This window comes from Acomys minous, assembly GCF_964271855.1.
Source record: "Acomys minous genome assembly, chromosome: 17".
Classification (NCBI taxonomy): Eukaryota; Metazoa; Chordata; class Mammalia; order Rodentia; family Muridae; genus Acomys; species Acomys minous.
The window spans coordinates 12,852,152-12,877,803 of NC_140500.1; the positions used below are offsets into that span (position 1 = coordinate 12,852,152).

A 25,652-nucleotide genomic window follows, 5' to 3' on the forward strand; every position below is an offset into this window, starting at 1 on the left:
TGTTTAGTCCTTGAGAGGCTGATCCCACTGCTGCTTGAGAAGCCTAAATTCATCCTGCAGTGTCTCTCTCTCTCCTCAATCGATCAATCGTCCCCAGTAATGCAGAACGCTGACCCCAAGTGTGCCGTAACAGTGACACAACTCTTAAGGAAACAAGTGACAGCTTTCTCACTGGACTCCAGGCTCACTCTACAGGAAGAAATTCATGCTTGGTTCTGTAAACCCAATTTTAAAATCTCATGGCTGGGAGTTCATAGGTCCAAGAGGAAATTCCTTACTGTTTTACTAAATGGATATGGCATCAAACTGCCTTCTAAGCTCCTACGTCTATATGTTAAGCAAATGCTACTTTCAGCCTTAATGGGCGAAGTTTCTCTTTCCAATAAACAGCAGTTAATACAGTGACTCTTGTCTGTACACAGTGCTAAACACAAGGAACAGCCAAATATTCAGCCCTCAACAGGAAATGTATACCACCCTGTAAAGGTTAAGGGACTAACATGAAAGAAAGTATAAAAAGTATTTAAAAGCTTGAACATAGGGAAATGAGCTATGAAACACTATCTTCTGGGTACGACCACAGCTGAGATTGCCTACACTGGTCCCTGCACACGGCAGGCACTGTCAACAGCCCTGTGAGTAAGAGAGAGCTCATGGGGCCGTTCCCTTCCCCACTAAACTGTGGTATTCAAGAGAGTCCTTATCTTCAGATGTGTACCCACTGGTGAATATCAGGCCCTATGGCATAGTTCTATATCTCTAGTCACCCAAATATCCATAATTAAACTCAGTGGCTCACAACATAAAGCAAAAAGTATTAATATCATAAATATACTTTTAGAGAGGATGAAAGGCTATCAGGGATGGGTGGGAGATAAAAGAAGGTGGAGGTAAGAGCACTCTGAATACATTATGTACATGTGTGAAAGAGTCTGATAACAAATTAATATATTAAAAATAGTTGGCAAAAATCCCAAAGCCCTCAGTGAACACTGGAGAATCCAGGTGTGCATACACTCTCACACAAATGTAAAGAATTAGGTTTTGTCCAAAGTGCAGAAGCAAGGCAACAGAGGGAGGCAGCTTATCTACCAAATTATGCTGGAGCATCAACACCATGTCTACAGACATACATAAAGCAAAGGCACTGTTTGCTGGTACCAGCCATTATAGAAGTCAGCAAAGGAGGCTTAGTACACTAGAACATAAGACCACATTGTCCATCTCCTGGGCATTAGCCGAAGTACTCCAAGTTAATACAACACAGAGATACCTGTATCTCCATGTTCCCTGTAGTGTAGTTCACAGCAGTTGCCATGGAAACAACCTAAGTATCCAGCCACAGAGGGATCGATGAGGAAAATGGGGTAAGCACACCCGAGGATTGTTTCAGCCATGAAAAAGAATAAGCTTTGTCATTTGCAGCAAAATAGATACAAATGGAAATTACTACATTAAGCAAGTTAATCCAGCCTCGAAAGGGCAAGCCTTGCATATTGTCCCATTGTAGATCCTTGATCTTATAAATGTACATAAAATCAAGTGTGTGAAAATGACATAGAAGGAGAGGTAAACAAGAAGGACAGAGAAGACTAGCCAGAAGGGGAAGGAGAAGGAAGAGGAAGGCCAGCTGGTGGGGGCAGAATATACGCAAGGCACATTATACACGTCATGAAAATGTCCTTAGCAAACTCAGTACTGTGTACAAGGAATACACGTCAGTTGAAAGCATCATTAAAAAGGCAAACAACCCAATTAGAAAACGAACAACAAAACAGACACTTCACAGAAGAGGTTTCATAACTGACAAATGCTTAAGATGCTTACGGTAGTCACACACTAAGGAAGTACACAGTAAGATATGACCAACGGCAATCCTTAAAAAAATAAAAAATAAAATAAAATAACGAGACATTAAATGACAGCAAGGATGTGGAGAAACTGGACTGCTTATGCACTGCAAGTAGAATGGAAAATGTCCCACCACTGTTTGGTACTGCCAAACCGTTGTCGAATGGTTTATAGCTTTCTAAGGTTAAATATGAATTTGCTATACAAGCCAGCAATTGTATCCCTAGGAATTTCTCCATACAAGTGAAATTTTAGTTTCACTTTAAAAACTTGTGCACAAATGTTCTGGTGGCTTTATTCATTCTTGCCCCAATACTGGAACCTATCCAGTATTCTGACAAAAAAACAAAAACAAAAACCAGTGGTATGTTTGTACCATGCAATATTTCCCAGCCCTGAAATAAGCATAGAACACACACACACACACACACACACACACACACACACACACATATGTGCACGCAGTCCAACTTAGATAAACCTTGAAGGAATTATGCCAAATAAAAGAAGCCAATTTTTAAAATGTACACCATTCTATTTATGTAGCACTCTTGCAAAAATTATAAATGCAGTGAATAGGTCAGTGGTTGCCAGAGATTAGAGATAAGTTTAGGGGGAGGTGGGCATGGCAGTGTGGAAGTGAAGCAGCGAAAAATAACAAAGAGATAAAGATTGGGTGATGATGGTTTATATCTCGATCATGGACAAATATACACATACACACACATGCGTACACATCTCATACACACATATATACATGCATACCCAGGCACATACATGGAGGCAGGGATCTGAATAAGTTCTCCAAGCTGTACCAGTGTCAATGCCCAGCCTTGAATCGGGACATAGCTAACAAAGATGTTGACACTGGATGGCAGACACAGCCAAAGACAAGGCTGTGTGTTTCTTTACAACCTGCTATAAACCTATCATTATTTTTAAAAACATGACTTTTTTTTTTAAAGTCCTGCTTTAAAGTATTTAACGAGGAGAAAAAGAAACATAAACACAGAGGCAATCAAATTGAAGCTTGCATGTAGGTGGTCTGGGTCAGCTGGCCTGGCTGTTCCACCTCACTGCTCCCTCCACTCCCCTGAAACCATCCTGCCCTCTCCAGGCCCACTTCCTCCTCCCCTAGGCAGCTGTTACAGCTTCCTCTTTCATAGATCCTGTTCCCCAGTGTATAACACTTATTCTGCCAAGATAGCCTGCGATGAGTGTTGAAATGGATGATAAAGTAAGAGGAATAGGTATTAAAAAATGCTTGATATTTCATGTTCTACGTGAACATAAATCTGAATAATTAGACGGCACAGTTTTAATTATGACATTTATTTATTTTGGGGGAGAGCATGCATGCTGTGGCATGTGTGTGTGTGGACAACCTGTGTGAGTCAATTCTCTTCCCTCGCCATGTGGAGCCCAAGGATAGACCTCAGATGGTCAGGCTTGGCTGCAGGTACCTTCCTTTACTTGCTCGGCCAGCCCTCCAGTCTTTCTTTAGATGTGTGGTTAGAGGGGCCTTTGGTGCCTTAATAGTTGAGTAGAAACCTATATAAAAACAGGAAACAAATTCTGTACAAGAATCTAGGACATGTGAGCACACACACACACACACACACACACACACACACACACACACACCTACAGAAAGAATCACTCTCCACACTAGGAAACAATTTCTGATGAAGAGACAAGAAGCAGGAGCCTGCAAAGGAATAAGCAGTGGCCAAGTGTAGGGGATGAGTTTGAGTATTCACGGAGCCAGAGATGAGTGTATTAGTTAGCTGGTGACACGTAACAAATAAGCCCCAACTTGAAAGGCCGAAACAGCTTCCAGAAATAATCGTGTTGTCTCTTCTGAGGATGTCTAAGGGTCCCGTCAGGTCCCAGCTGGGCCTTAGATGTAGGAATGTTAGTAGAGGTACTCATGGGGACTGAGGTCCACGACTCTGCATTTGGGTTAGTGGTGGATTTCCGTAGTGGTCTCTGTCTGTGACAATGAGTTTTCTTGATGAGGGGTGAGGACTAGACTTGTCTATGGGTATAAGAGCAAATGTTGGGCTCGAGAGACGGCTCAGGGGTTAAGAGTACTTCTTGCTCTTCCAAAGGTCCGGAGTTCAAGTCCCAGCAACCACACAATGGCTCACAACCATCTACAATGAGATCTGGTGCCCTCTTCTGGTGAACAGGCAAAACACTATATACTTAATACAGAAATAAATCTTTTTTTTTTTTAAAGTAAATGTTTAGAGATTGCCATTAGTGATCTGCTGGCTTAGTAAGTGGTTGTTGTGCATTTTCCTCCAATAACCATGGCTTCGTAGTCAGGTAGGTAGGCTTTCAGTGTGTCCGGCTTGGTCTCCCTGTTGTTGATCAGGACCTAACTCCAATTAGAGGATGTTTTTATGAACAGTACGACTCTCTGCTGTATCTAACGGGTTACCCTCTACCTGTATATTACCCAGTGATTTACACAATAGTTCTGTTTAAGGTTTTAGTAACTTTGCTAAGTGTAATTATGTCCTGCTCTCCTCTTTGATTGCTTATCCATTTGTATATTTGTTTATGACTCGTGAGAGGGCCTTACCATGTAGCCATGTAGCCCAGCCTGACCTTGAATATAAAATCCTCTTGCTTCAGACTCGTGAGTGATGGATTTCAGACACGTACCCTATCTTAGTTACGGTTGCTATTACTGTGATGAGACCCCATGACCAAAACAACTTGGAAGGGAAAAGGTTTATATGGCTTACATATTTATCATAGCCCATCAAGGGAAGCGACAGCAGGAACTCAAAGCAGGGCAAACTGCCTCCCCATGCTGCCACACACACACACTCAAAAAAAAAAATGGAGGGAAGGGCTGATATAGAGGCTGTGGAGGGGTGCTGCTTATTCGCTTGCTCTTCAGAGCTCACTCAGCCTGCTTTCTTATACAACCCAAAACAACCAACCCAGAGTTGGTACCACCCACAACGGCCTGGGCCCTCCTACATCGATCAGTAATTAAGAAAATGCCCCACAGGCTTGCCTCCAGCTCAGCCTTATGGAGTAGTTTTTTCTCAATTGAGGTTCCTTCCCCTCAGATGACTATAGCTTGGGTCAAGTTGACATAAAACTAGCCAGCACACACCCCACAGCCCCACTATTTTCCAGCTTACACCTTTTGTAAGGTGGTCTGTTTTCTCACACCAGGTGACTAGCATCCCCTTGGTCACTCCAGTTCTGCTTGCCCTAAGGACAGAATGCATTTCCTGACAGTGATCTTCAAAATAACGGAAGGACATGCAATGATACAAATACTGATTATTGAAATACCAGTGTAAATGAACATGGGTTGTTGGTGCAGTCAGAGGAGTGTATTAGAGTACATGAAATGTAGAAGTCTGAAACTCTTTCTTCAAAGAGTTCACATATGGCCTTGGCAGCTTGCTCTCCTTTAAATTTATTCACAAACCATTCCTCAAATAGCTGTAGAGTCAATTTTAGCATACATGTGATTGTCACCGATTGCTGCATTAGATGATGAATTAATGAAGATGAATTTTCCTTTGCAATCTGCGTTCCTAGATATAACCAATGGCAGTTGTTTTTGTTTTACTTTTGTTTGTTTCATTTGAAGGTTTGTGGTACAATACACAGTAACATCTTCAAATTAGAACCAATAAGTAAAGCCCTAAAAATATATCTGAAGACAAATTATTTAAATTAACACCCAGTCTATACATTTAACATTCATAATTTCTACTCCAAAATTCCTGCCAACAAATTGTCTTACCAGAAAAAAAGGAAAGAAAAGAAAATAAAGGTTGTAGGGCTCTACAGGAGTTAGTGGTACACATTAAAGCCTATCTGAATTTATTACTACTGTTTGGGGGCTCCTCTTCTCTCCCCAAGTTTATGGATTTTAAACACGTACACTCAATTATTCAAAACACACATGGCTGTGGGACCATCCCCCAGCATGCACACTCATGCATCTTATGTCACATGGGCTGGCTTGCTCCACATGTGTCGTTAATTGTCAAGAATGCTGCTCAGAGTTAGCTGATGGGGAGATAGGCAGTGCAAAGGGACAGGATTGGAGACAGCCCAGCGTTTCCTCTTCAAGTAGGTTTAAACCTCTCTCTCTCTCTCTCTCTCTCTCTCTCTCTCTCTCTCTCTCTCTCTCTCTCTCTCTCACTTCCTTCCTGTTCTAACTGCCAGTACTCAGAAGTCAGAGTTGAGAGACAGAGGTACCCTGACAGAGACTGCAGAGACTCGAAGAAGCCCAGAATGTAAGTTGAATGCCTGAGGTGGGGGAGGCTGCAGGTGGGCGCAGAGCCCTTCAGGAAATCTCAGAGCCAGGGTACTGTCCTTACAGCGGAGGTGTTGTTGCTTTTTTAAGAAGGGCGGCCCTTTAAACCAAACTTCACGATAAGAAAGTGCTAAAGAGATTGCTGGGGCAGAAAAGGGGAAGTCATAGCTGGAAATGGTGGACAAACTGAAGGAGGCAGGGCAGCCTACCTTGTTACCAGAATGTTCTAGAAAAGGTCTCTGGAGATACCTGGAATAGGGGGGCAGCGGTTTCCTTGCTAGGCAGGAGCTGGGATTTGCCCAATCTTGGGAACAGGAAAACTGTACCTCAGCGCTGATACGGACTCTGTTGGTGTTGGTGGAGGGCGGCTTATGTTGGGGTGGAGATGTGCGGTTTCCTGTTTTTAAACACACTTTAAAGAGACTGTTTGAAAAGAGAAAAAAAATATGGTTCAGAGCTGTCAAATACTAAGCCATTAGCAAAAAAAAAAACAAAAAAAAAACTGGAGGATTAAATTCCTGTAGTGGGATGGGCAGAAAGATATTCACTGTTACTGCCAAAAACAGCCCTTCACGTCAAGAAAAACTAAAGCAGGCCCGGAAGAAGCAGAGAAAAGTGTTGGCGAGAGACCCTAGGAAGGGTCTAACTGGGCCCAGCTGTAAAAGTGGTCAGTGGGCCTTCCAGCTGTCATGGCCTGAACTTTGGCCTCGTTAGAAATGCTTTAGACGTCACTTCATAGGCTTTCCTCTCTCGTTATCAGACTTTATCAGACTAAACTCCTCACCTCGGGTAACTGCTCAGGTCTCAGAAACCCCTAGCCATTTTTCACTCCATGGGAGGGAAGTAGACTGCCCTCATGGGAAAGGCCTCCTAAACCATCGCGTCACCATGACACCAAGAGTCTTCCAAAGTCAGGGTTGGGACAAAGATACTCGAGTGAGAACTCAAGAAGAGACCAGTGGTGACCCGCTGGCTGGGAATTTGTCACCACCAGGTGTCATTCATCCTGTCACTTCTTTCTGTGGCATTTCTAAGAGTGTATCCCTGCCGGTTTTAAACACAGCACGGGTTTAGTAACAAAATCACTTTCCTCTTTTGTGGGCCCTGTATGTTTCTGATAGAATAGTCATTCTCTCTCTATCCGTATTGCCCTCACTCAGGCAGTGAGGAACAACCATGGCTAGCAGGCCTAAACCTCAGCGGCATCTTCCAGCCCTTGGAATTTGCTCCTTCACCATTTTGGAGAGCGCAAAGCTCTGTCCCTAGGGAGACATGCTTTGCACAGTCTCACAATTTAGTTTTCACTGGAAGCTCAGAATAGCAGAGTTAGTTTGAGGGGTATTTATAGGAATACACTATGTGACAAACTTCAGGAAGGGAGAAGCCTGGTGGGGTGAAAATAAAACAGAGAGAAAAGACAGCCAGCACCAGCTCAGGGTGCTCTGTGTGCCAAGCCTGGTATTAAGGAAAGTCGAGGTTTTCATACTGAGAGAATAGAGAATTCTATTAAGGAAGTGGTCAGTGGTTTAACTGAAGTCATGTACTGGCACAATAAAGGAATCAGTAGCCTTGGAAAACGTCCATGGCAGAAGCTCTCTTTGTTTCCGAGCAGCACCGCTGCTCTGATGGGGACTGCTGGTGGATGGTGCCTTGCCGCCTCCTGAAGCATCATCGACACTTCCATCCATCCAATAAGCCCTTACCAAGTTGTTCTCTCTTGAGAACACTCTGGTTTCCTCAGCCAAAGCAAGCTAAAACTCCACTGGGGCTTCCTCTCGGCTCTGATAATCTAAGTTCATGTGTCCATGGCATTGTCTTTCATTTCTCATGTTTTGTTCACTTAGAACCTTGGTGAATATGTTGAGTTACTAGAGTCTACTTGTTTGCCTAGTCACGGTTTCAGGAGTGCAGCTGCCTTTGAAGAGTAGTTAAAGTGGTGTTTGTGAGTGAAGAGTATCCTAGGGGCAGTTGGAGAAGTGTAGTAATTCTTAGTCTTTTCTCTTTCTTAACAAAAACCACAAAACAAAACAAAACAAAAAAACAAACCCACAAACAAACAAAACCCCAAACCAAAAAAACAACAACAAACAAACAAACAAACAAACAAAACCCATATATACAATGCTGGAAGAGCATGCTCGGAATGCATAGGCAGGAAGTAATAGGCTGTTTCTCTCAGGAAGGGAAAGGTGAAACTGTTTCTTGGTGGGAGTGATGGCGATGCCTTTAATCCCAGCATTTGGGAGGCAGAGACAGGGAATCTTTGTGAGTTTGTGTGTGTGTGTGTGTGTGTGTGAGAGAGAGAGAGAGAGAGAGAGAGAGAGAGAGAGAGAGAGAGAGAGAGAGAGAATTTTGGAGTTTGGGATGCCCATGCAGCTGACTTGATAAAAAATAGCCTTGAGATGTCCGGAAATGGCCAAATCTTTCATGCGGCTAGAAATACTGCAGGACCAAGGGTGACTCCAGAAGCAATCAAGAGGCCTTGCGGATGTCCTAACAGAAAGACTGGAGTCTCCTGAGACCAGGCCGCAGCAAAGCCAGCACAGCCTTGACTAACTGTGAAATGTGCAGTTTTCAAAGAGAACTCAGCTCTCTGCTCTGTGTCCTACTGTCGGAAATCCCCTATTCCTGCCCTGCCCCACCTCACACAGCTCTCTGTGTAGTAATGTAATGTAATGCAATGCAATGCAATGCAATGCAATGACTTTTTCATGTAGTGACTCAAATGTGTGGGATAAGACCCCAGCCGACCCACCCTTTCAATCTAGTTAAATCTGCATGTTCCTCCAGAGCCAGAGGCAATTCCTCAATCACCTGTCTTCTACATCCGCTGACTATCCAGAATGAGCCCTGGCTTCAGTCAGGCCAAGGTTCAATAGATAAAATCTAAAATTAAATTGTTAATGAGAGACTAATATACTCAAAATAAATGTATTTAGTTGTTGTCCTTTTTTTTTTCACTCGATCCCATTGATAAAGAATTCTAAACTTTGAGTTTCGTCCTTACTCCTCAGAGAAGCAGACTGAGAAATATTGAGGAAGAAGAATGGGACAGATCAGTTTATACGTAGAAGCATTTGTTATGTAGGTAGTTATGTCCCTTAAAACACATAGTGTTGGGGCCAAAGAGGGATACAAGGAAAGGTATTAATATTTATTGAGCATTGACTAGCCACTGCAGCTTACAACTCATGTTTTCTACAAACTTCAATGCCATGAGGAAGTCTCACTTTCCCTGCTTCTCTGGTGGATGTGAATGGCTTGTTTAGGTCCTATAACTTGGTGGCACAGCCAGGCGTTGAGCCCCTGGTCCCCCCTTGATCAAGGCCCATGTTTTATCAAACTTTGGTAAATTTACCTGGGATGGGATTTATTTCCTAGAAACATAGGCTCTCATTTTTTATGGCTATCATCTCATATGAAGCTGTATTTATAGCCAGACATATGAGTACTGGCCTAAGGTTAAGTTGTATTTACTATTTTCTTCTGACTTTTTTCAGTTTCTCTAACACGTAGCCCACATCGTCTCCCTCACAGTGTCTGGCGATTCCTTTCAGTAATTCAGGGGATTCACCTAGTGTGTAATTGCTATGTGATGACTCAGAACAGTTCAGTAACTATTTGCAGATGTTTTAATGATATCTTTGTGATGTGAAAGGGTCTAGGTAAAAGAAACATGATTTACATCTGAGGCAGGGAAGTAAGTTATGTAAAATGTAGCACCTTTGGGAAAGTGATATGAAATTTAAGTAATTAAACACTGATATTTTTCTCTCAGATACACAATAGAGATAAGGTACTGTATTTCTCAGACTTTAAGACATACCTGACCATAAGACACACCCAGTTTTTAGAGCAAGCAGTAAAACAAGAAAAACAGTAAAAACAGAAACCAGACCATAAGGCACACCTTAATTCCCCTCGCCTGCCCCCCCACCCCCCCACTGGCGCCCCTAACCGGAGAAAGTGCGTCTTATGGTCTGAGAAATACAGTAATTGAACTGTAGCCATCACAGAACTACAGGCAATGAGATACATGCAGAGAGGGGCTGGGGACTGTGACTCATCTAAGCTGTGTGCCCTAGTCCTCCATCTCTTAAGATAAAGAAAGTAGGGTCCTCATGCCTGAAACATGTGCCCAAGAGCTCACTGCCAGAGAGCCAGATCCAACCTCCATGTGTGATGGGGGCTGTTCAGTAAGAAGATAATCACCCCCAAATCAGACAGCTCTAACCACTAGCCACATGCCCACACTCACAAGACACAGCTATCACCCGATGTCTCTGCTTCTGTATATCCAACATTCTGGCTGGTTAATTATGGTCTTGACTTTTAGGTTCAATGTTAATGATCCAGCGGGGCCTCAGGTTGGGGTCTAAGCTGGAGGGTGGGGGGGAGATCTTCTGCTGCAATCAACTGGACGGAGTTCACCAGGAAGTTACAGGCTCAAGGTCATGATCAACCTTAGTTATTGTCATAGACAATGATAAGATTATGAAGGGCTTCAGAGCCCAGGAATCTATAGGCAAAAAATAATAATAATAAATTAATAATAATAATGAATCTTATCTTTACCCCTTTTCTTTTTGGACTAGACACCATGATGTTTGTCATACTTTTAAAGAGTTATTTATGTTATGTGTATGACACAGAAGTATGGAGAGGGTGATGGATGTCTGAAACTAGGTTTACAGATGATTGTGAGCTGCCCTGTGGTACTGGGAATCAAAACTGGGTCCTCTGGAAAAACAGATGATGCTTTTACACCCTGAATCATCTCCCCAGGCCCTGCTTATTGGATATCTAAGAATCCTGTCATCTCCAAACCATGAAGGACCACCAAGGAAACCAGCCAGACCCTTTTAGTGTGGCTGAAATTACCAACTTATATTCCCTCCCTGGTCCTGACCAGCAACTTAAATGTCAGTATGTTTTGCAGTGAAAGCTTGTAAACAATGGGAGCTCACCAACAAGGTGTTGCTTAAAAGGCTTCGACAGAGAATTGCCTTTTCAGTTATTTTGTGTTTATTGGCACAATAATCATCTTTCCACAGTGGGGGACTTTGGATCATGTGGTCTCTTATCTTTTTCTTTTGCTACAATTATGTCAAGTTATTGTAATATGGCTCTTAATTATCTGCTCTTAGTGAGTCAATTCCATATGCCGTACATTGTCTTCTGCTCTTCAACTTCTTTAAAATGTTGTCTCAGTTTTATGACACATTTATAAGTTGCAAATTGATTATGAAAACTTAAATAATATCTCATATGTAATAATAAGGTTAAAACTCGGATGATGGAAGAATTGATTTGGCAATGCTCACACAGAAGTTTGCAAGTCTTATGTCAGCCTCTCTCTTTTTCTCTCTTCCCCTCCCTCTCCCTCTTTCCCTCTCTCTCTTACTCTTTTCAAAATTTAGAATCTAAGGCTGAAGAAGTACAGCTTTTGCAAGCTAACAAGATCATTTTAAACTAATGACTGGGTGTAATGACGCCATCTAACAGGCAGGCTTTCAATGGGGAACTGTTAGAACAGAGGGTTATGTTCTGAAAGACTCTTTTCTGTGAACTGAGATGCGCTTATTCATGCAAACAGCTTGATGCTCTGTTGGGTTGGTGATGGACTCTCCACTTCTGTTATCTGTCAGGCTGCTATGTCCACTGGATGAGAATCTGCCTCATCCGATTCATCTTATCTGGCTTGCTCCTCATCAGCCCCTTAAAGATTGTCCTTAAATGGCTCCTAAATTACAACATCCATCCGCTGCATCCTTCTGTATTTTTCCTACCAGTTCGTTCTATTTTTTCTCTGTGTGATGTTTGGAATATGACCTGGGCTGTTCACTAGGCTTTTCCTGCTCTCCAGAATCTTGGTGCCAGTGGCTCACGTGAGACAAGGGTTATCATGTGACCTAATCTATGTGCTTCCTTTTTGTGTAGAAAGTAGACCTGGGCACTACTTAAGGGCTTTGGTGTTTGGCCTGTTTTGTTGGAAGATGAATGAAGGGATCAATGTCTCTTCTTCCTCTATTTCAATCTTTCCTTCATTCCCCCCTCCACAACTTGCCATTTCTCTTTCTTTCATTCCATTAATTTTGCTTTTTCTCATCTTCACTTCCAAATTATTTTTCTTCCTATAACATTAATAACATGGAAACACAGAACTACAATCAAATTGGGTCATAAATGTCCTTGTCCCCAGAAAATTTACAGATGTTCACAGTGTCACTATGATGTGATAGAGACTATCTTCCAGACTTATGAAGTGAGAAATGGAGGCTTTGCCTATGGGCAGGAAGAGATATGAAGTTGACATCTTTTCCTAGGCGTCTCCTAGGCTTCCTCTCCCATTTCCTCTACCCACACACTATGAAGTTCACAGCTAGGTGACAAGGAATCAGTCTCTTAACCTTCAGAACTCAGCTTTCCTGGTGATTCAATGAGAAGTTGGACTATTTACCTCTTAAGTTTGTTTGTGCTCTGAAAATTCGTATCTACAGATTCTTGTCAATATTCACATGAGGATAATTTTACTAGATTTCCTTCTCAATTTTGTTTATACATGTCAAGTAAGTGTAGATACTGATTAGAGAAGAAATGTTCCATGGTCCACCCAGATGAGTCGTCGTGAGTGTGTCTAGCCTTTGGACACTGTCCCACAATGCTCTTATGTATAAACTTCATGCTCAAGAGTCATGCAAAAATTTTTTCCAAAAAATATCTCATAATCCTTTAAGGTTATGATTTTACATTAGGTCACACTCATAGTTAACCTACAGCATGCAGAGAGGATAAGGACACTAGAAATATGGAAAAATACATCAAAGACTCAATGAAAAAAGGAGGTTGGCACAAGGCCCCTAATAACAAATTTGCACTTGTGATTTTGCCTAGAGGAAGTTGAGCTCTTTGCAATTTGATAGCATGTCAAAAGAACACAAGAAACGGAGTGAAATAAACCAACCAATGACAGTTATAAAACACAAGTTACACAGGTGTTATAGGATGGGGGTGGGCACTCAAGAAGATCCTAGGGCCCAGTGCCTGCCTTCAAGCCATGATTAACAGTGTGGAGTGGAAAGCGTTCATACATGCCAGGCAGATGTCAGAGGTCTGCTTTCCCCAGCCTTACCTCTTTAAGGTCTTACATATATTCAGGGAAATAATTAGTTAATGAGAAGAAACCTGTGTCCATACGTCATCATAACTCACACTGTGCACACTGGGGACAGCAACGGAGCAAAGCTAGAATGGCAGGCCATTGGGATTGTTTAAGTGAGCTATTCTTCTTATAGACAAGTCAGAGGAATGTCTGGAAATACTATATATTTCATGAAATGTGTTTAGGAACAATTTGAAAATCACCAATGAGTACAAATCTCATCTCATAGGGTGGTACCAATAGCAACCAAACTGGCTAATGGACCATCATCTTCTCTCTAAAATAGATATCAAGATGACTGAGAAGGACGAACAGCCACAGCTGGAGGAGGGAGACGATGACCTGGACAGCAAGCTCAATTACAAGCCACCCCCACAGAAGTCCCTGAAGGAGCTGCAGGAGATGGATAAAGATGATGAGAGTCTAGCCAAATACAAGAAAACACTGCTGGGAGATGGTCCCGTGATAGCAGGTGTGTGCGCGTGGGGCGGGGCCGGGGGGAAGGCCTCCAGTGAGGCATGCCTCGCTGTCACCCACGGTCAAAAGTGATGGGCTACATGGTTAGGTGGGTGAGGCACCATTTGTACATGCTGCCTTAGGTCATGGACAGTGTAATTAAGTCTTCTTTGGAGACTGTTTAAGAGTAGGAGGTGAGGCAGACAAAAATTACCCATGGGGAGCACTTAGAATTTCAGACCACAACTACACTGTATTATGCTCTCCACCAGTCCCTACAGTTTTTTTTTTCTCTCTTTCTTGGATTGTTTTTAACTATTCCTCTCTCTCTCTCTCTCTCTCTCTCTCTCTCTCTCTCTCTCTCTCTCTCTCCCTCTGTCATACACACACACACACACACACACACACACACACACACACACTGTGCCAGAACAAGACATGGCTACGAGGCCTGGATAGACAATGTCTCCATATTTGAGACTTATAATTTAGATGAGCCTGTGTCTTAGTTAGCAACTTGAGGGGAAAGGGTTTATTGGACTTATGTCTCCACCATCAACCCATGACTGAAGGAAGCTAGGCCAGGAACTAAAGACAAGAGCCTGGAGACACAAACTGAAGCCCAGGCCATGAGGGATGCTGCTTACTGGCTTGCTTCCGATATCTTGTTCAGCCTGCTTGCTTATAGCACCCAGAACCACTAGCCCAGGGTAAATATAATGAGCCAGGCCCTTCCTTAACATCATCAATCAAGAAAATGAACTACAGGCTTGCCATAGGCCAGTCCAGTGAGGGCATGTTCTCAAGCGAAGGGTACACTTTGAAAATGACTCTAGGAAAAAGAAAAGAAAAGAAAATGACTCTAGCTTGAGTCAATTTGACACAAAAGTAGCTACAACAGTCTGCATATGCCTGAATCAGAAAATAACAACTCTGCCATTTCTATAGGGGCCAATACCAAGCAGTGAATCTGCCATTCTGTTTCTGTTGCTATACCGCACAGAGCCACCATTTGTCTTTATAGTCTCTTCCCTCATCCACAACTTAAAACACATGCACATGTGCTTATGTGCTGGTACTCATACACACACACACACACACACACACACACACACACACACAAACACACACAAACACACACACCCTTCCCATGTGCTTATCTTGTCTTTTGAACCCTGCAGACCCAACGGTTCCCAATGTGACTGTTACCCGGCTTAGCCTTGTTTGTGACAGTGCACCAGGACCAATCACCATGGACCTTACTGGTAAGTGGACATATTTTTACTGTTTAGGTGGGGAGTCTAAGAAGTCTCCGGGAAAACTTGGTCTTTGTCTCCAATCCCCACTGGAGAAAACTAGTAAGGTTGCCCTTGGTGATGTATGTGCTGGGACCAGCTCCTAAACAATTGCACATCCAAGTGTCCACTGCTTGCTGTGTTTAATGAAAAACCTAGCTCTTGGCTCAGTGTAACAGAACAGTTAACAGTTATACACATTCTCTGTGTGTGTGTGTGTGTGTGTGTGTGTGTATTTACACATTATTCTGACTCTGTATTCATTTATATGTAAGAGTGCATGTATGTACATGCATGTGGAGGCCAAAAGTTAACCTCAGGTATCTGCTTACTGGCTTGCTCCCCCATGGCTTGTTCAGCCTGTTTTCTTTTCTTTTCTTTTTTCTTTTTTCTTTTTATTTTTTTAATTAATTTATTCATATTACATCTCAGTTGTTAGCCCATCCCTTGTATCCTCCCATTCCTCCCTTCCTCCCACTTCCCCCCTACTCCCCTCCCCTCCCCTATGTCTGTGTCTGAGGGGGACCTCCTCCCCCTGTATATGCTCATAGGGTATCAAGTCTCTCCTTGGTGACCTATTATCTTTCCTCTGAGTGCCACCAGGCATCTCCATCCAAGGGACATGTTCAAATATGGGGCACCAGAGTTTGTGTGAAAGTTAGATCTCCTTCTCCACTCACCAGTGGAGAATGTCCTGTCCATCGGCTAGTCTGGGTACGGGTTCGAGGTTTACTGCCTATTTTTTCCTTGGCTGTTGCCATAGTTTGCGGAGGACCCCAGGGCCCAGACTCGCCTGTAGTTTTCCAGGACCCGCTGGATCCTTCTATTTCCTCTTTCTCCCAGGCTTCTCACACCTAAAGTCTCAATAGGATGTCCTCCCCTCTTACCCACTATCCTGGTAGGTACAGTTTTTCATGGGGACGTATACCTTGGACTAGTGTCTCGATATAAGTGAGTATATACCATTTAGCTCTTTTTGCTTCTGTGTGAACTCACTCATTATGACAATTTCTAGTTCAATCCATTTGTCCACAAATTTTGGAAATTCCTTGTTTTTAATAGCTGAGTAGTATTCAATAGTGTAAATGTACCACAGTTTCTTTATCCATTCTTCTATTGAGGGACACGTAAGTTGTTTCCAAGTTCTGGCTATTATGAATAAGGCAGCTATGAACATGGTTGAGCATATGTCCCTGTTGTGTGGTAGTGCATCCTCTGGGTATATTCCAAGGAGTGGAATAGCTGGGTCTTGAGGAAGCCCTATTCCCATTTTTTCTGAGAAAGCACCAGATAGATTTCCAAAGTGGTTGTACTAGTTTGCATTCCCACCAGCAATGCAGGAGTGTTCCTCTTTCTCCACACCCTCACCAGCATGAGGTGTCAGTTGAGTTATTGATCTTAGCCATTCTGATGGGTGTAAGATGGAATCTCAGTGTCGTTTTGATTTGCATTTCTCTGATGACTAAGGAGGTCGAGCATTTCTTTAAGTGTTTCTCAGCCTTTGATATTCCTCTGTTGAGAATTCTCTGTTTAGTTCTGCACCCCATTTCTCTATTGGGTTATTTGGTTTGGTGGTGTTTAATTTCTTGAGTTCTTTATATATTTTGGATATTAGACCTTTGTCAGATGAAGAGTTGGTGAAGATCTTTTTCCAGTCTGTAGGCTGTCGCTTTGTTCTCTTGACAGTGTCACCTGCCTTACAGAAGCTTCTCAGCCTCATGAGGTCCCATTTATTAATTGTTGACATTAAGGCCTGGGCTGTTGGTGTTCTGTTCAGGAAGTTGTCTCCTGTGCCTATGAGTTCCAAACACTTCCCCACTTTTTCCTATAACTGGGTTAATGTCTGTGGTTTTAGGTTGAGGTCTTTAATCCACTTGGACTTGAGTTTTGTGCATGATGAAAAATAGGGGTCTAATTGCATTTTTCTACATGTAGACATCCAGTTAGACCAGCACCATTTGTTGAAGATGTTGTCATTTTTCCATTGAATGGATTTCAGCCTGTTTTCTTATAGCACACAGGACCACTAGCCCAGGGAAAAAAACCACCGTCCATCATGAGCTGGGCCCTCCCACAAGAAGCATCAATCAAAAAATGCCCCTGCAGGTCTGTCACTTGGGCTAGTTGGCCTGGCTAGTGACCCCCCCCCCCGGGATCCACTGTCCCCGCCTCTCCAGAGCTGCCATGCCCAGCATTGTTTATTTGGGAGGATTATTTACTTCTGAATTTTTAAAATGTGAGTTCAGGAGGTCAAAGACTCAGGTCCTCATGCTCACTTGGCAAGCATTTTACTCACTGAGCTGTCTCCTCCTTTTTGATATGTTTGCTTGTTTGGCATTTACTTCAGCTCTGTATTTCACAGGGCAACAGAAGAAACAGCTATTCTTGAGACCCACGCTGTGTGCTGCTAGACTTGCGGTGTTTATATGGTCTGAACCCCAGTGAAATGCTAACCTTGTTACAGCTATGGCCTTAGCAGAGGAGGAGGAGGAAACCCAACACCTCCTGCATAATGATGGACACTTCCTACTCTGCACATTCAAAGCTTAAAGCTCTGTTCCTAAACAGTCTCTCCTATTTAAAAAATGTGTTTACTCCCCACCCTCTTTTGTGACTAATAGTCAAGTGCTTTCCTTAGGAGGGTCTCGAGGAGATGGGCAGACTCAGAAGGTGGGAAAATATTCACCCGTTGAGGGTGAGGAAAAGGTCTTGAATCCAAATCAGGGACATCAAAGGTAAATTGAGAAGGGGAAATATGTCACCAAATTTAAAGCTTCACCAAAGCACCAAAGCAGAAGAGAACCACAGCTCTGGAGCAGTGAAGTTAGAGGCAGGAGCTTCCTCTCGCAGGACATGTGCACATTACCTTATATGGATCTTTCTGTTGAGTGGAGGAAATCAGGGGCTGAGAAGACAGGTTTCCTGTTCAACTGAAATCAGCAGAGCAGACACCACACACACACACACACACACACACACACACACACACACACACACACGGACCCACACTGCAGCATCTCTCCAGGACAGAAACTGGCTCGCTCTCACCCAGATTCAGCCCTTTCCCTGCATTCAGTTGAGTCATGTGACCAGGTAGAACTGTCAGTTTGCGAAAATGGCTCTGAGGATACTGAGGGCATGACCAGAAGGAAATGAGGACATTGCAGGAAAGCTTGGTCTTGGTCCCCTCTTCTCAGCAGGGAAAACCTCAATTTGGTTTTCTGTCCTAGGGAAGTTCCTAAGTTTATGAAGTAAAACACCCAAAGCTGTGTGCACACACATATATATACATATGTATACACATACATATATATGCACACACACACACACACACACACACACAAACTAAGCTATACAGGAGTATATAGAGGAAAGACTAAAGTATTATAGCCTCTCTAAGCATGGCACAAGAAGTAAAATGCAGATCTCAGGACTATGAACCCTAAAGCTGTTGCAATTGGAATTCTCTTTCTTAAGAAAAATAGCATTGTATTGTAAATGCAAGACCAGTAGTTTCAAAGTGAGCACTTGTTTAAATAATTATAAAAATTAAAAGCAGTTTTAAAGCTAGAAAACACCATATATTATCAATTATTAATTGATAATATCAATCATAAATTGATGGGGGAAAATTTTGTTGAATGCCTATCAATTCTTTGGAAGCCAGTGGCTGATGCACTTATATTTTTTTCTCGTATTTCTTTGAAAGAAAAACATCAAGTCTTCATTAGCTATGCATGTGCATGAAGTTTTCAATAGAAAAAATATTAACTTACTTTCTTCTAGGCTGACTGATTGATTGACACTTTTCCACTTCTGACAAAGTAAAATACAGTTTCAGGAGTACTGATTGGAAGTCATGGAAAAAAAGAGATTTATCTTCACAACTAATTACAAAGTTTGTATATGTTTGGCACCGACATCAAACTTGTAGGAAAATCATTTACTATGTTATTATGTTTCTTTAATGACAGAGCTGTAATATTTCAACCACTAGGTGTGTGTGTGTGTGTGTGTGTGTGTGTGTGTGTGTGTGTGTGTGTGTGTGCTCGTGCATGTGCAAGTCTGTGTGAACACTAATCTCACATGCTATCTGAGTTAACATCCTTGTAATCAAGTGACCCAGACAAGCCCAGAAGAAGACTTGAGCCTTACCTGTCACTCCTTATGTAACAGCTGCCAGGGATATTAACTTTCTAAATCCTCTTCTACAGGTGACCTTGAAGCCCTCAAAAAAGAAGTATTTGTGCTAAAGGAAGGTGTGGAATATAGGGTCAAAATTAACTTCAAAGTAAGTATCTCCCACGTGTGCTCTTAACTTCCCTATAATCCACGTATTGCTTTGTTTTTGCTGGTGTTCTGTTGTCCCTGTTGTTTTGGGTGGTGGTTTTTGCTGTCTTCCTTTTCCCACTTGTTCCCACTTCTGAGCTCTTCCTGTGGAGACCCACCCTTACTTTCCCCCAGCCAGGACACCTCAGCTTCTCCGTCCATCAGCACTCTCTCTCAGAATTCCTGACACTTACATCAGGATGAGGCATACACTACTATGTGTTGACCCTTCACAACCTAAGCACACAGAAGCAGCCTAAAATCGTGTGCCCTTCCTCCCACTATCCCACACAACTTTGTGAATGATAGGTCTTTATGGATATATGTTAACAAATACACAAATAAATGAGTCAACAAATAGAAAAAGGAAACAAACGAGATACTCCAGCTGCTCAATTATCATTCAGAAGAGGAGCGGTGGTTACAAAGTGGCTAGGAATTTCAGTGACATTTATTGAGCAGGTGACCAGATACTAGCAAAACCAAATGAGACGTAAGCTCACAGCTCATGAGTAGACATACATCCCGATGAGCAGCTAGAGTTCCCAGAAAAATAACCTCGAATTTGAAAGCAAATAAGCGAGAGAGAGAGAGAGACACACTGTTTTGCATTTCAGGATGTGTTTGCCTTGGCTGTCACTCTCTCCCTCTCGGTCATGTTCTCCAGGGCTCCACCAGGGGGTGGGGGGGACACTCCATCTGCTTTCCCTGTTTGCACAATGGCCCATATTTCTCCTGGGTGCAGGATATGATTCAAGGTGGCTAGACAGCCACTCTCTACCACATACTGAAACACCTAAAGTCTTGCTGTCCTGTAAATATTTATCGACACCTACACAGCCATCCCTTGAACTGTGGATGGCTTTGCTTCCTGGCATACTGTTTATTGCTAGAGCACCTGGGGTTTTGGGAAAGGCTCATATCTAAAGCGCATAGAACAATTTCACATCCGTCTAGAACGTAATCATGTACACTACCGTGCTGTCAGTTTAGAAAGCCCATGTTTGCAAATGAAACCCAACCAGTAGGTTTTGATTTAATAAGAAGACGAAGGGAGGTCTATGAATATAGATGAGTCTAGGGCTGCTTGGGTTAGCATCAAGGCACCAAGGGACTGCCGAGTCAAATCCACTTCTGAGGTCTGCCCTGTTCTCCACCAAGGTTAAGACCACTCTGTAGCCAAGTAAAGCTGAATCAGCCTGTAGCTTGTCCCAGCTTGGAGCCACAGTTAGAAGGAACACAGATCACAGTAAAGAGTAATTAAAAAGCAACCTAAATCTTTACTGACATTTCTTGACAAACATTCAAGGAAACTGCCTTTATAACACCAATTACCTACAATTCTCCAGCATCCTGTTTCTCTCAGTGTTCTTTTTCTTATCTAAAATTGGCAACACTTTAGAACCCTGAACAAGGGTGATTCTTCAGGTCCCCACCCCCTTTACTTTGCCTCTTAAGTCTCTTTGACTGCCACAGCCTTCAATTTCACCCCTGTCACCAAAACTTCTTGCTTTGGGGGGCAGGAGGTCCAGTGGAGAGAAAGCATGGATGGAAGAGCATGTGAATATTCATCTTTTTCACCATAAATACATTTCTATTAAATGGCTCCTCTGTGGAACACTGCTCATACAGAAGACACCTTATTTTAAAATTCTAGTTACTGCTGGACTGCCTTTCCTACTATTCAGTCTCTTTCCATCTGAACTGAATACATGTTCCAGGGTCCCAAGTGTCATGGTGCAGACTTGTATAAATAGACATTCAACTCTCCCACTCCTATGAGCTTATGAACATCAGAGTAACTAGGAAGCGTGGGCTTCTATTTTATCACCATCTCTTCAATAAAGCTGTTTTCCTTCTAGCTGTTTTGGGTTGCTTTATCACACGTGCTAACCTAGGCAGTTTAGAATCTAAGCTGACAATGCTCACTGCTGGGCTACCTCGGCATGAGAAGGATGAAGTGCAGCCCTAGCAGTTTGGTACCCACCACATGTACGGAGAGCCTTAATTGCTGATGGGGAAAAATTATTAAAGATGCTTTACTTCTCCTGCTGTTGAAAATTCCCCAAGCTCTAATGACTCAATGTCCTTTTTAACTTGTTTATGTAGACATGACCACTGTGAAAAACTGACAGCCCATTTCAGGCCCAGGTTCAGTGAGTCATGGAAAACAAAATGCTGGGTTCCCTACATTTCCAGTCCATCTTGTGGCTTTTCACTGAGTGTCTAGGGGAAGGAGCTCAGATAATATCCAATGGTCAGAGAATCTAGAAACGCTTGCCGGAGCCAGTGGGCTTCACCCGTTGCTTATGGGAAAGGGTGCATTAGTGTGACCCATGGCCTTGCCTCCAGGCTCAGTTCTCAGTTACACAGCCCGCTCCGAGGCCTGATTTTCCATTACCACGTCTCTCCCTGCTGTTTGTTTTTCATAGGCTAGGTGGATCATTTCTGAGGATATGGTGTTCACAGACTTACATAAAATTTTCCATTGGTATTTTTATAACCTTCTCTGAGACAAGGGCAGTGTTTTCACTAGTAGCATTAAGGAGAGAGAGGAAGCTAGAGATTATTGCCCAAGCCACTAAGGAAGGAGAAATATGGTGAAGAATATTGAGACATTATTTTGATCAACACCCCTCCCTGAAAGTAGTTAAATTGAGAAATATTATAGCAGACAATGATTAAACCTGTACTGGCAGCATGAAGTCCTGTTGTTGGGTCTCTCCAATTTCTGTTTAGCTAGATGGGATGGGAAGGAAAGATTTTTTTTTTAATGAAAGAGTCTTTAATTTGAGTTTCTTGTGGCCTTCTCACCTACAGGTGAACAGGGATATTGTGTCTGGCCTGAAGTATGTTCAGCACACATACCGGACCGGGATGAAAGGTATGAGACTGTCCCCAATTACTTCTAATTGATAATTCCACCCCAGGCTTTTTAACAGCTTTTGGCTATAAACTTACAAGAGTTGGATAAAGGGTAGAGCTGGATGGCCTGTCTGTTTGACGAGAAGATAGACAGGCGCAGCAGGCCCAGACATGGAGACCATCGCTCAGAATGCTCACTTCAGAAAAAAGGCAAGCCACTGGCCTTTGTCACTGAGAATCTGGAATTCAAGCGGGCTATTCACTCACATAGGGGGAGATTAACCAAGAGAAGTGGGAGCGAGGGTTCTTAAAATATTTATCAAAAGTGGAGACGTGGAAGAAAGAGCCCAGTTGGTAAAGTGCTTGCGTGAAGACCCAAAAGCTAGCCAGCATAGTGGCACATATTTCTAATTCCTGCCTGGAAAGGCAGAGACAGGAGCATCTTAGAGCATCTGGGTGGCCAATGTAAACTAATTGGTGAGTTCCAGGCCAGTGAAAAGATCCTGTCTCAAAAGGATGGGGGGTGGGCAAATATTACCTGGGAAGAACATCTGAGGTCAAGTTCTGGCCTATACGCACACACACACACACACACACACACACACACACACACACACACACACACACGCATATACATATACCAAATATGTATTTCAAAACTGAAAGCAGTTCCCAGTGTAAACATGACAGAAAGACGAGAAAGACCTTCCCAGGGGTTGTGTCTTAGGGGTGAGCATCAAGAGCCCATGGGGGGGTTGGTGGGCAGAGAGGCAATGTGTTGGGGTGAGCATCAGGGGCACAGTACGGAGGAGAGGCAGTGTAATCGGGACATGTAACCACGTGTGTGTTCGGTCTGCTGTCATTCAGGATGTACCATGGACAGGGAGGTAGCCCCGTTCCTCCCGCACTCCTTCCAGGCACTTACTTCTTACTTTCTGTGCCGGATGAGGGAACAGTATGCCATAGCCCATTCCTTCAGTTTGACAGAGGAGCCAGGAGAAATTATTATTCGGCGTGCCTTCAGGACATAAGAACTAATCTAGCACAGTCCAGAGGAGACTGTTGACCTGAAACACAGGCTTGGCCTGGCTAATGGCTGGTTTCGTGAAAGCCCAGCTCAATTTCCTACTTCCTTGAAGCCCAGAGGCTCTGCTGACTCACATCGGCAAGCAGCCAGTGGCATATGTGCAGCTGTCTCTCCCAAGTGTGCGACAGTTAAAAGGCCACCTGTCCCCTCCCTCCCAGCTAACTGCGTGCCATTTAAGCCCCAGCCGTTCTGAACTCACAGCCCCCTCAATAAGCAAGGTTGCTCAGCAATTTCACCACTTGTACCAATCCTCCATTTTAAAACGTTTGACCAGTTTGCTGATTTCCCCTCCCGTGAATGACTAAACTCTATGTATCTTGATCACCAGAAGTTACAGTAACCTTCTCTAACTAAGATGTTCCCAGAGCGACTGTAGACAAGAGATCCTTGAAGTCCATTATGTAGAGAGAAGAAAAAAAGAAAAGAAAAGAAAAAGAAAGTGCTATGTGCCGCTGAGCCTCAGTAGCTTTGAGATTGAGGCTAAAAAACAAAGTTCAACTTATCTATCCCACTGTCGCCTGTCAGTGTTTAATAGTCCACTGACTGCATTTCTGTACAGAGGCGTCAGCTCCACTAATTTATGCTGCTAACACTGTGGCTTTAGTAATCAGAATCAACTCAGACACGTTTTTAAAAGGCTGATTTGGGACATCCACAGGTTATTGTATATTGGTCTACAAGTATGGGGGTGGTAGCAAAGCAAATCACATTTTTTTTCAAAAGAATTTGGGTTTTTAAAATGCTTTAATGTATCCATCTAGAGGGATTATTTGGTCTTTGAGACAAGGTCTCCTGTGTGTGCAGCCCAACCTGGTCTTAAACTCGGCTTCCCCTGTGCTGGAAAGGGAAGTGTGCACACCCAGCTTAGTATAGGAGGGGAAAAAAAGAAAAAGAAAAAAAAAGAAGAAGAAAAAAATGTCCCAGGTCAAACTGATATACGGTCACACTTGGACACTGTTGCTTTGGCCTTTCTCCCATGTACGCTGCAGTCCAGACTCTCCCATTTTTTTAGTATGCTTTTCTGACAGCAGACTCTCACACTAACAGACTCTCCTTTCTTCCTAGTGGATAAAGCTACATTCATGGTTGGCAGCTACGGGCCTCGGAAAGAGGAGTACGAATTCCTCACTCCACCAGAAGAGTCTCCCAAGGGAGTGTGGGCCCGAGGTAGTTACCACAACAAGTCCGTCTTCACTGATGATGACAAGCAGGACCACCTCACCTGGGATTGGAACCTGGCCATTAAGAAGGATTGGACAGAGTGAATGCGTCTGTCCATCCCTCCCACCCCACCGCCTTCCCCACCGGAAGACTCCTCCCAGCCATGTTGATCACGTTCTCCCTCCTCCCTCCCTGCTCATTGCTGGGTCCATCCCCCTCCCCCCTCTCCCAGCCCCGCCCCTCCCCCCCCCCCACACATCTTCTAGTTGATATGTTTTACCTCACCCTGGCTCTCACTGTGTTCCCTGCACTAGAGACTTCAAACCTAGGCTTTAATCCGACATGCTCCCTCAACCTTTCTCCCCCTAAACTGGACCAGAGTTCTGAAGTTCTCCGTCTCATATAGCATCACCCTGTCTTTCTCCAATCTGAGTACCGAAGGCCAGGGAATGGGCAAGTTATCGCTAGTGGCTCCTTTGCCTTCTGTTCAGAAATTCATTCTTGCCACCTGTTCTTCTGGTTCAGTTAGTCCCCTCATCACCTTCCCTGCCAGTGGGAGCTCTTTTGTGGGAGACTGTAAACAACACAAAAGGAAAAGAATAAAATAAGCTGTGTGTGTGTGTGTGGCTGAGAACCTCATTTCCTTTCCTTTTTTTCCCTTCAAATATGGTACCAGAAGGCTCACATTTAAGCTGTCTTATGGGTGGGAGTGTGGTGAGAGCCACAGTACAGGGGATATTTATGTCCTTACCTAAAGGCTGTTACAATATAATGGTCAGTGGATGTTAGTAATACAGAGCGAACATTCTAAGTTTCATTTATTGTATATTATTTTCGTTAGGAAGGCTCCATGTAAGATTGAGGTGTACTCCCCCACTCTCTGTAGAACTCTCATCTTAGAATTGATCTGTGGCCAAATCAAACTCTATCTCCTGCTTGTGATTCTTCCTCGGGCTCCCAGTTTCTACTGAGAGAAGAAGAAGAAATCAATGTTAGTTTAGCTTATTACGTTACACAAAGGCTTGTTATCTACCATTCTCTCGCTATTCTTAGTGACTAATGCTCTTCCACATTCTGTTCTCTTGCCTAGCTTTTAGCTCTTCCCATGCAATCTCTTGTAGTGGTTAATATTGATTGTCAGCCTGA

The 25,652-nt window shown here is 43.3% G+C and overlaps 2 protein-coding genes across 8 annotated transcripts in view; one reads left to right on the plus strand and one right to left on the minus strand.

Annotated features, from left to right (window-relative positions):
- The window catches only part of PDE6H (phosphodiesterase 6H), a 22,744-nt gene extending 14,250 nt beyond the window's left edge, over positions 1-8,494 (minus strand). For 3 of the 6 annotated variants that reach the window (XM_084765421.1, XM_084765424.1, XM_084765420.1), the window contains exon 1: positions 6,361-8,494. The gene's annotated coding sequence lies outside the window, so the exon portion shown is untranslated. The remainder of the gene's footprint in view (positions 1-6,360) is intronic. The other 3 variants (XM_084765423.1, XM_084765422.1, XM_084765425.1) reach the window with 2 other exon arrangements.
- On the plus strand, positions 5,903-25,128 carry ARHGDIB (Rho GDP dissociation inhibitor beta). 2 transcript variants are annotated; one of them, XM_084765415.1, is made up of 7 exons: positions 5,903-5,964; positions 6,061-6,128; positions 13,595-13,785; positions 14,951-15,034; positions 19,279-19,355; positions 22,214-22,277; positions 24,411-25,128. In XM_084765415.1, exons 3-7 carry the CDS (start codon positions 13,608-13,610, stop codon positions 24,608-24,610), a joined length of 603 nt encoding a protein of 200 aa, XP_084621541.1. In that variant the 5' UTR covers positions 5,903-5,964; positions 6,061-6,128; positions 13,595-13,607; the 3' UTR covers positions 24,611-25,128. The 2 variants fall into 2 exon arrangements, with proteins under 2 accessions (XP_084621541.1, XP_084621540.1); XM_084765414.1 differs by lacking the exon at positions 5,903-5,964 and having other exon boundaries at positions 6,021-6,128.
- The last annotated feature ends 524 nt before the right edge of the window (positions 25,129-25,652 follow it).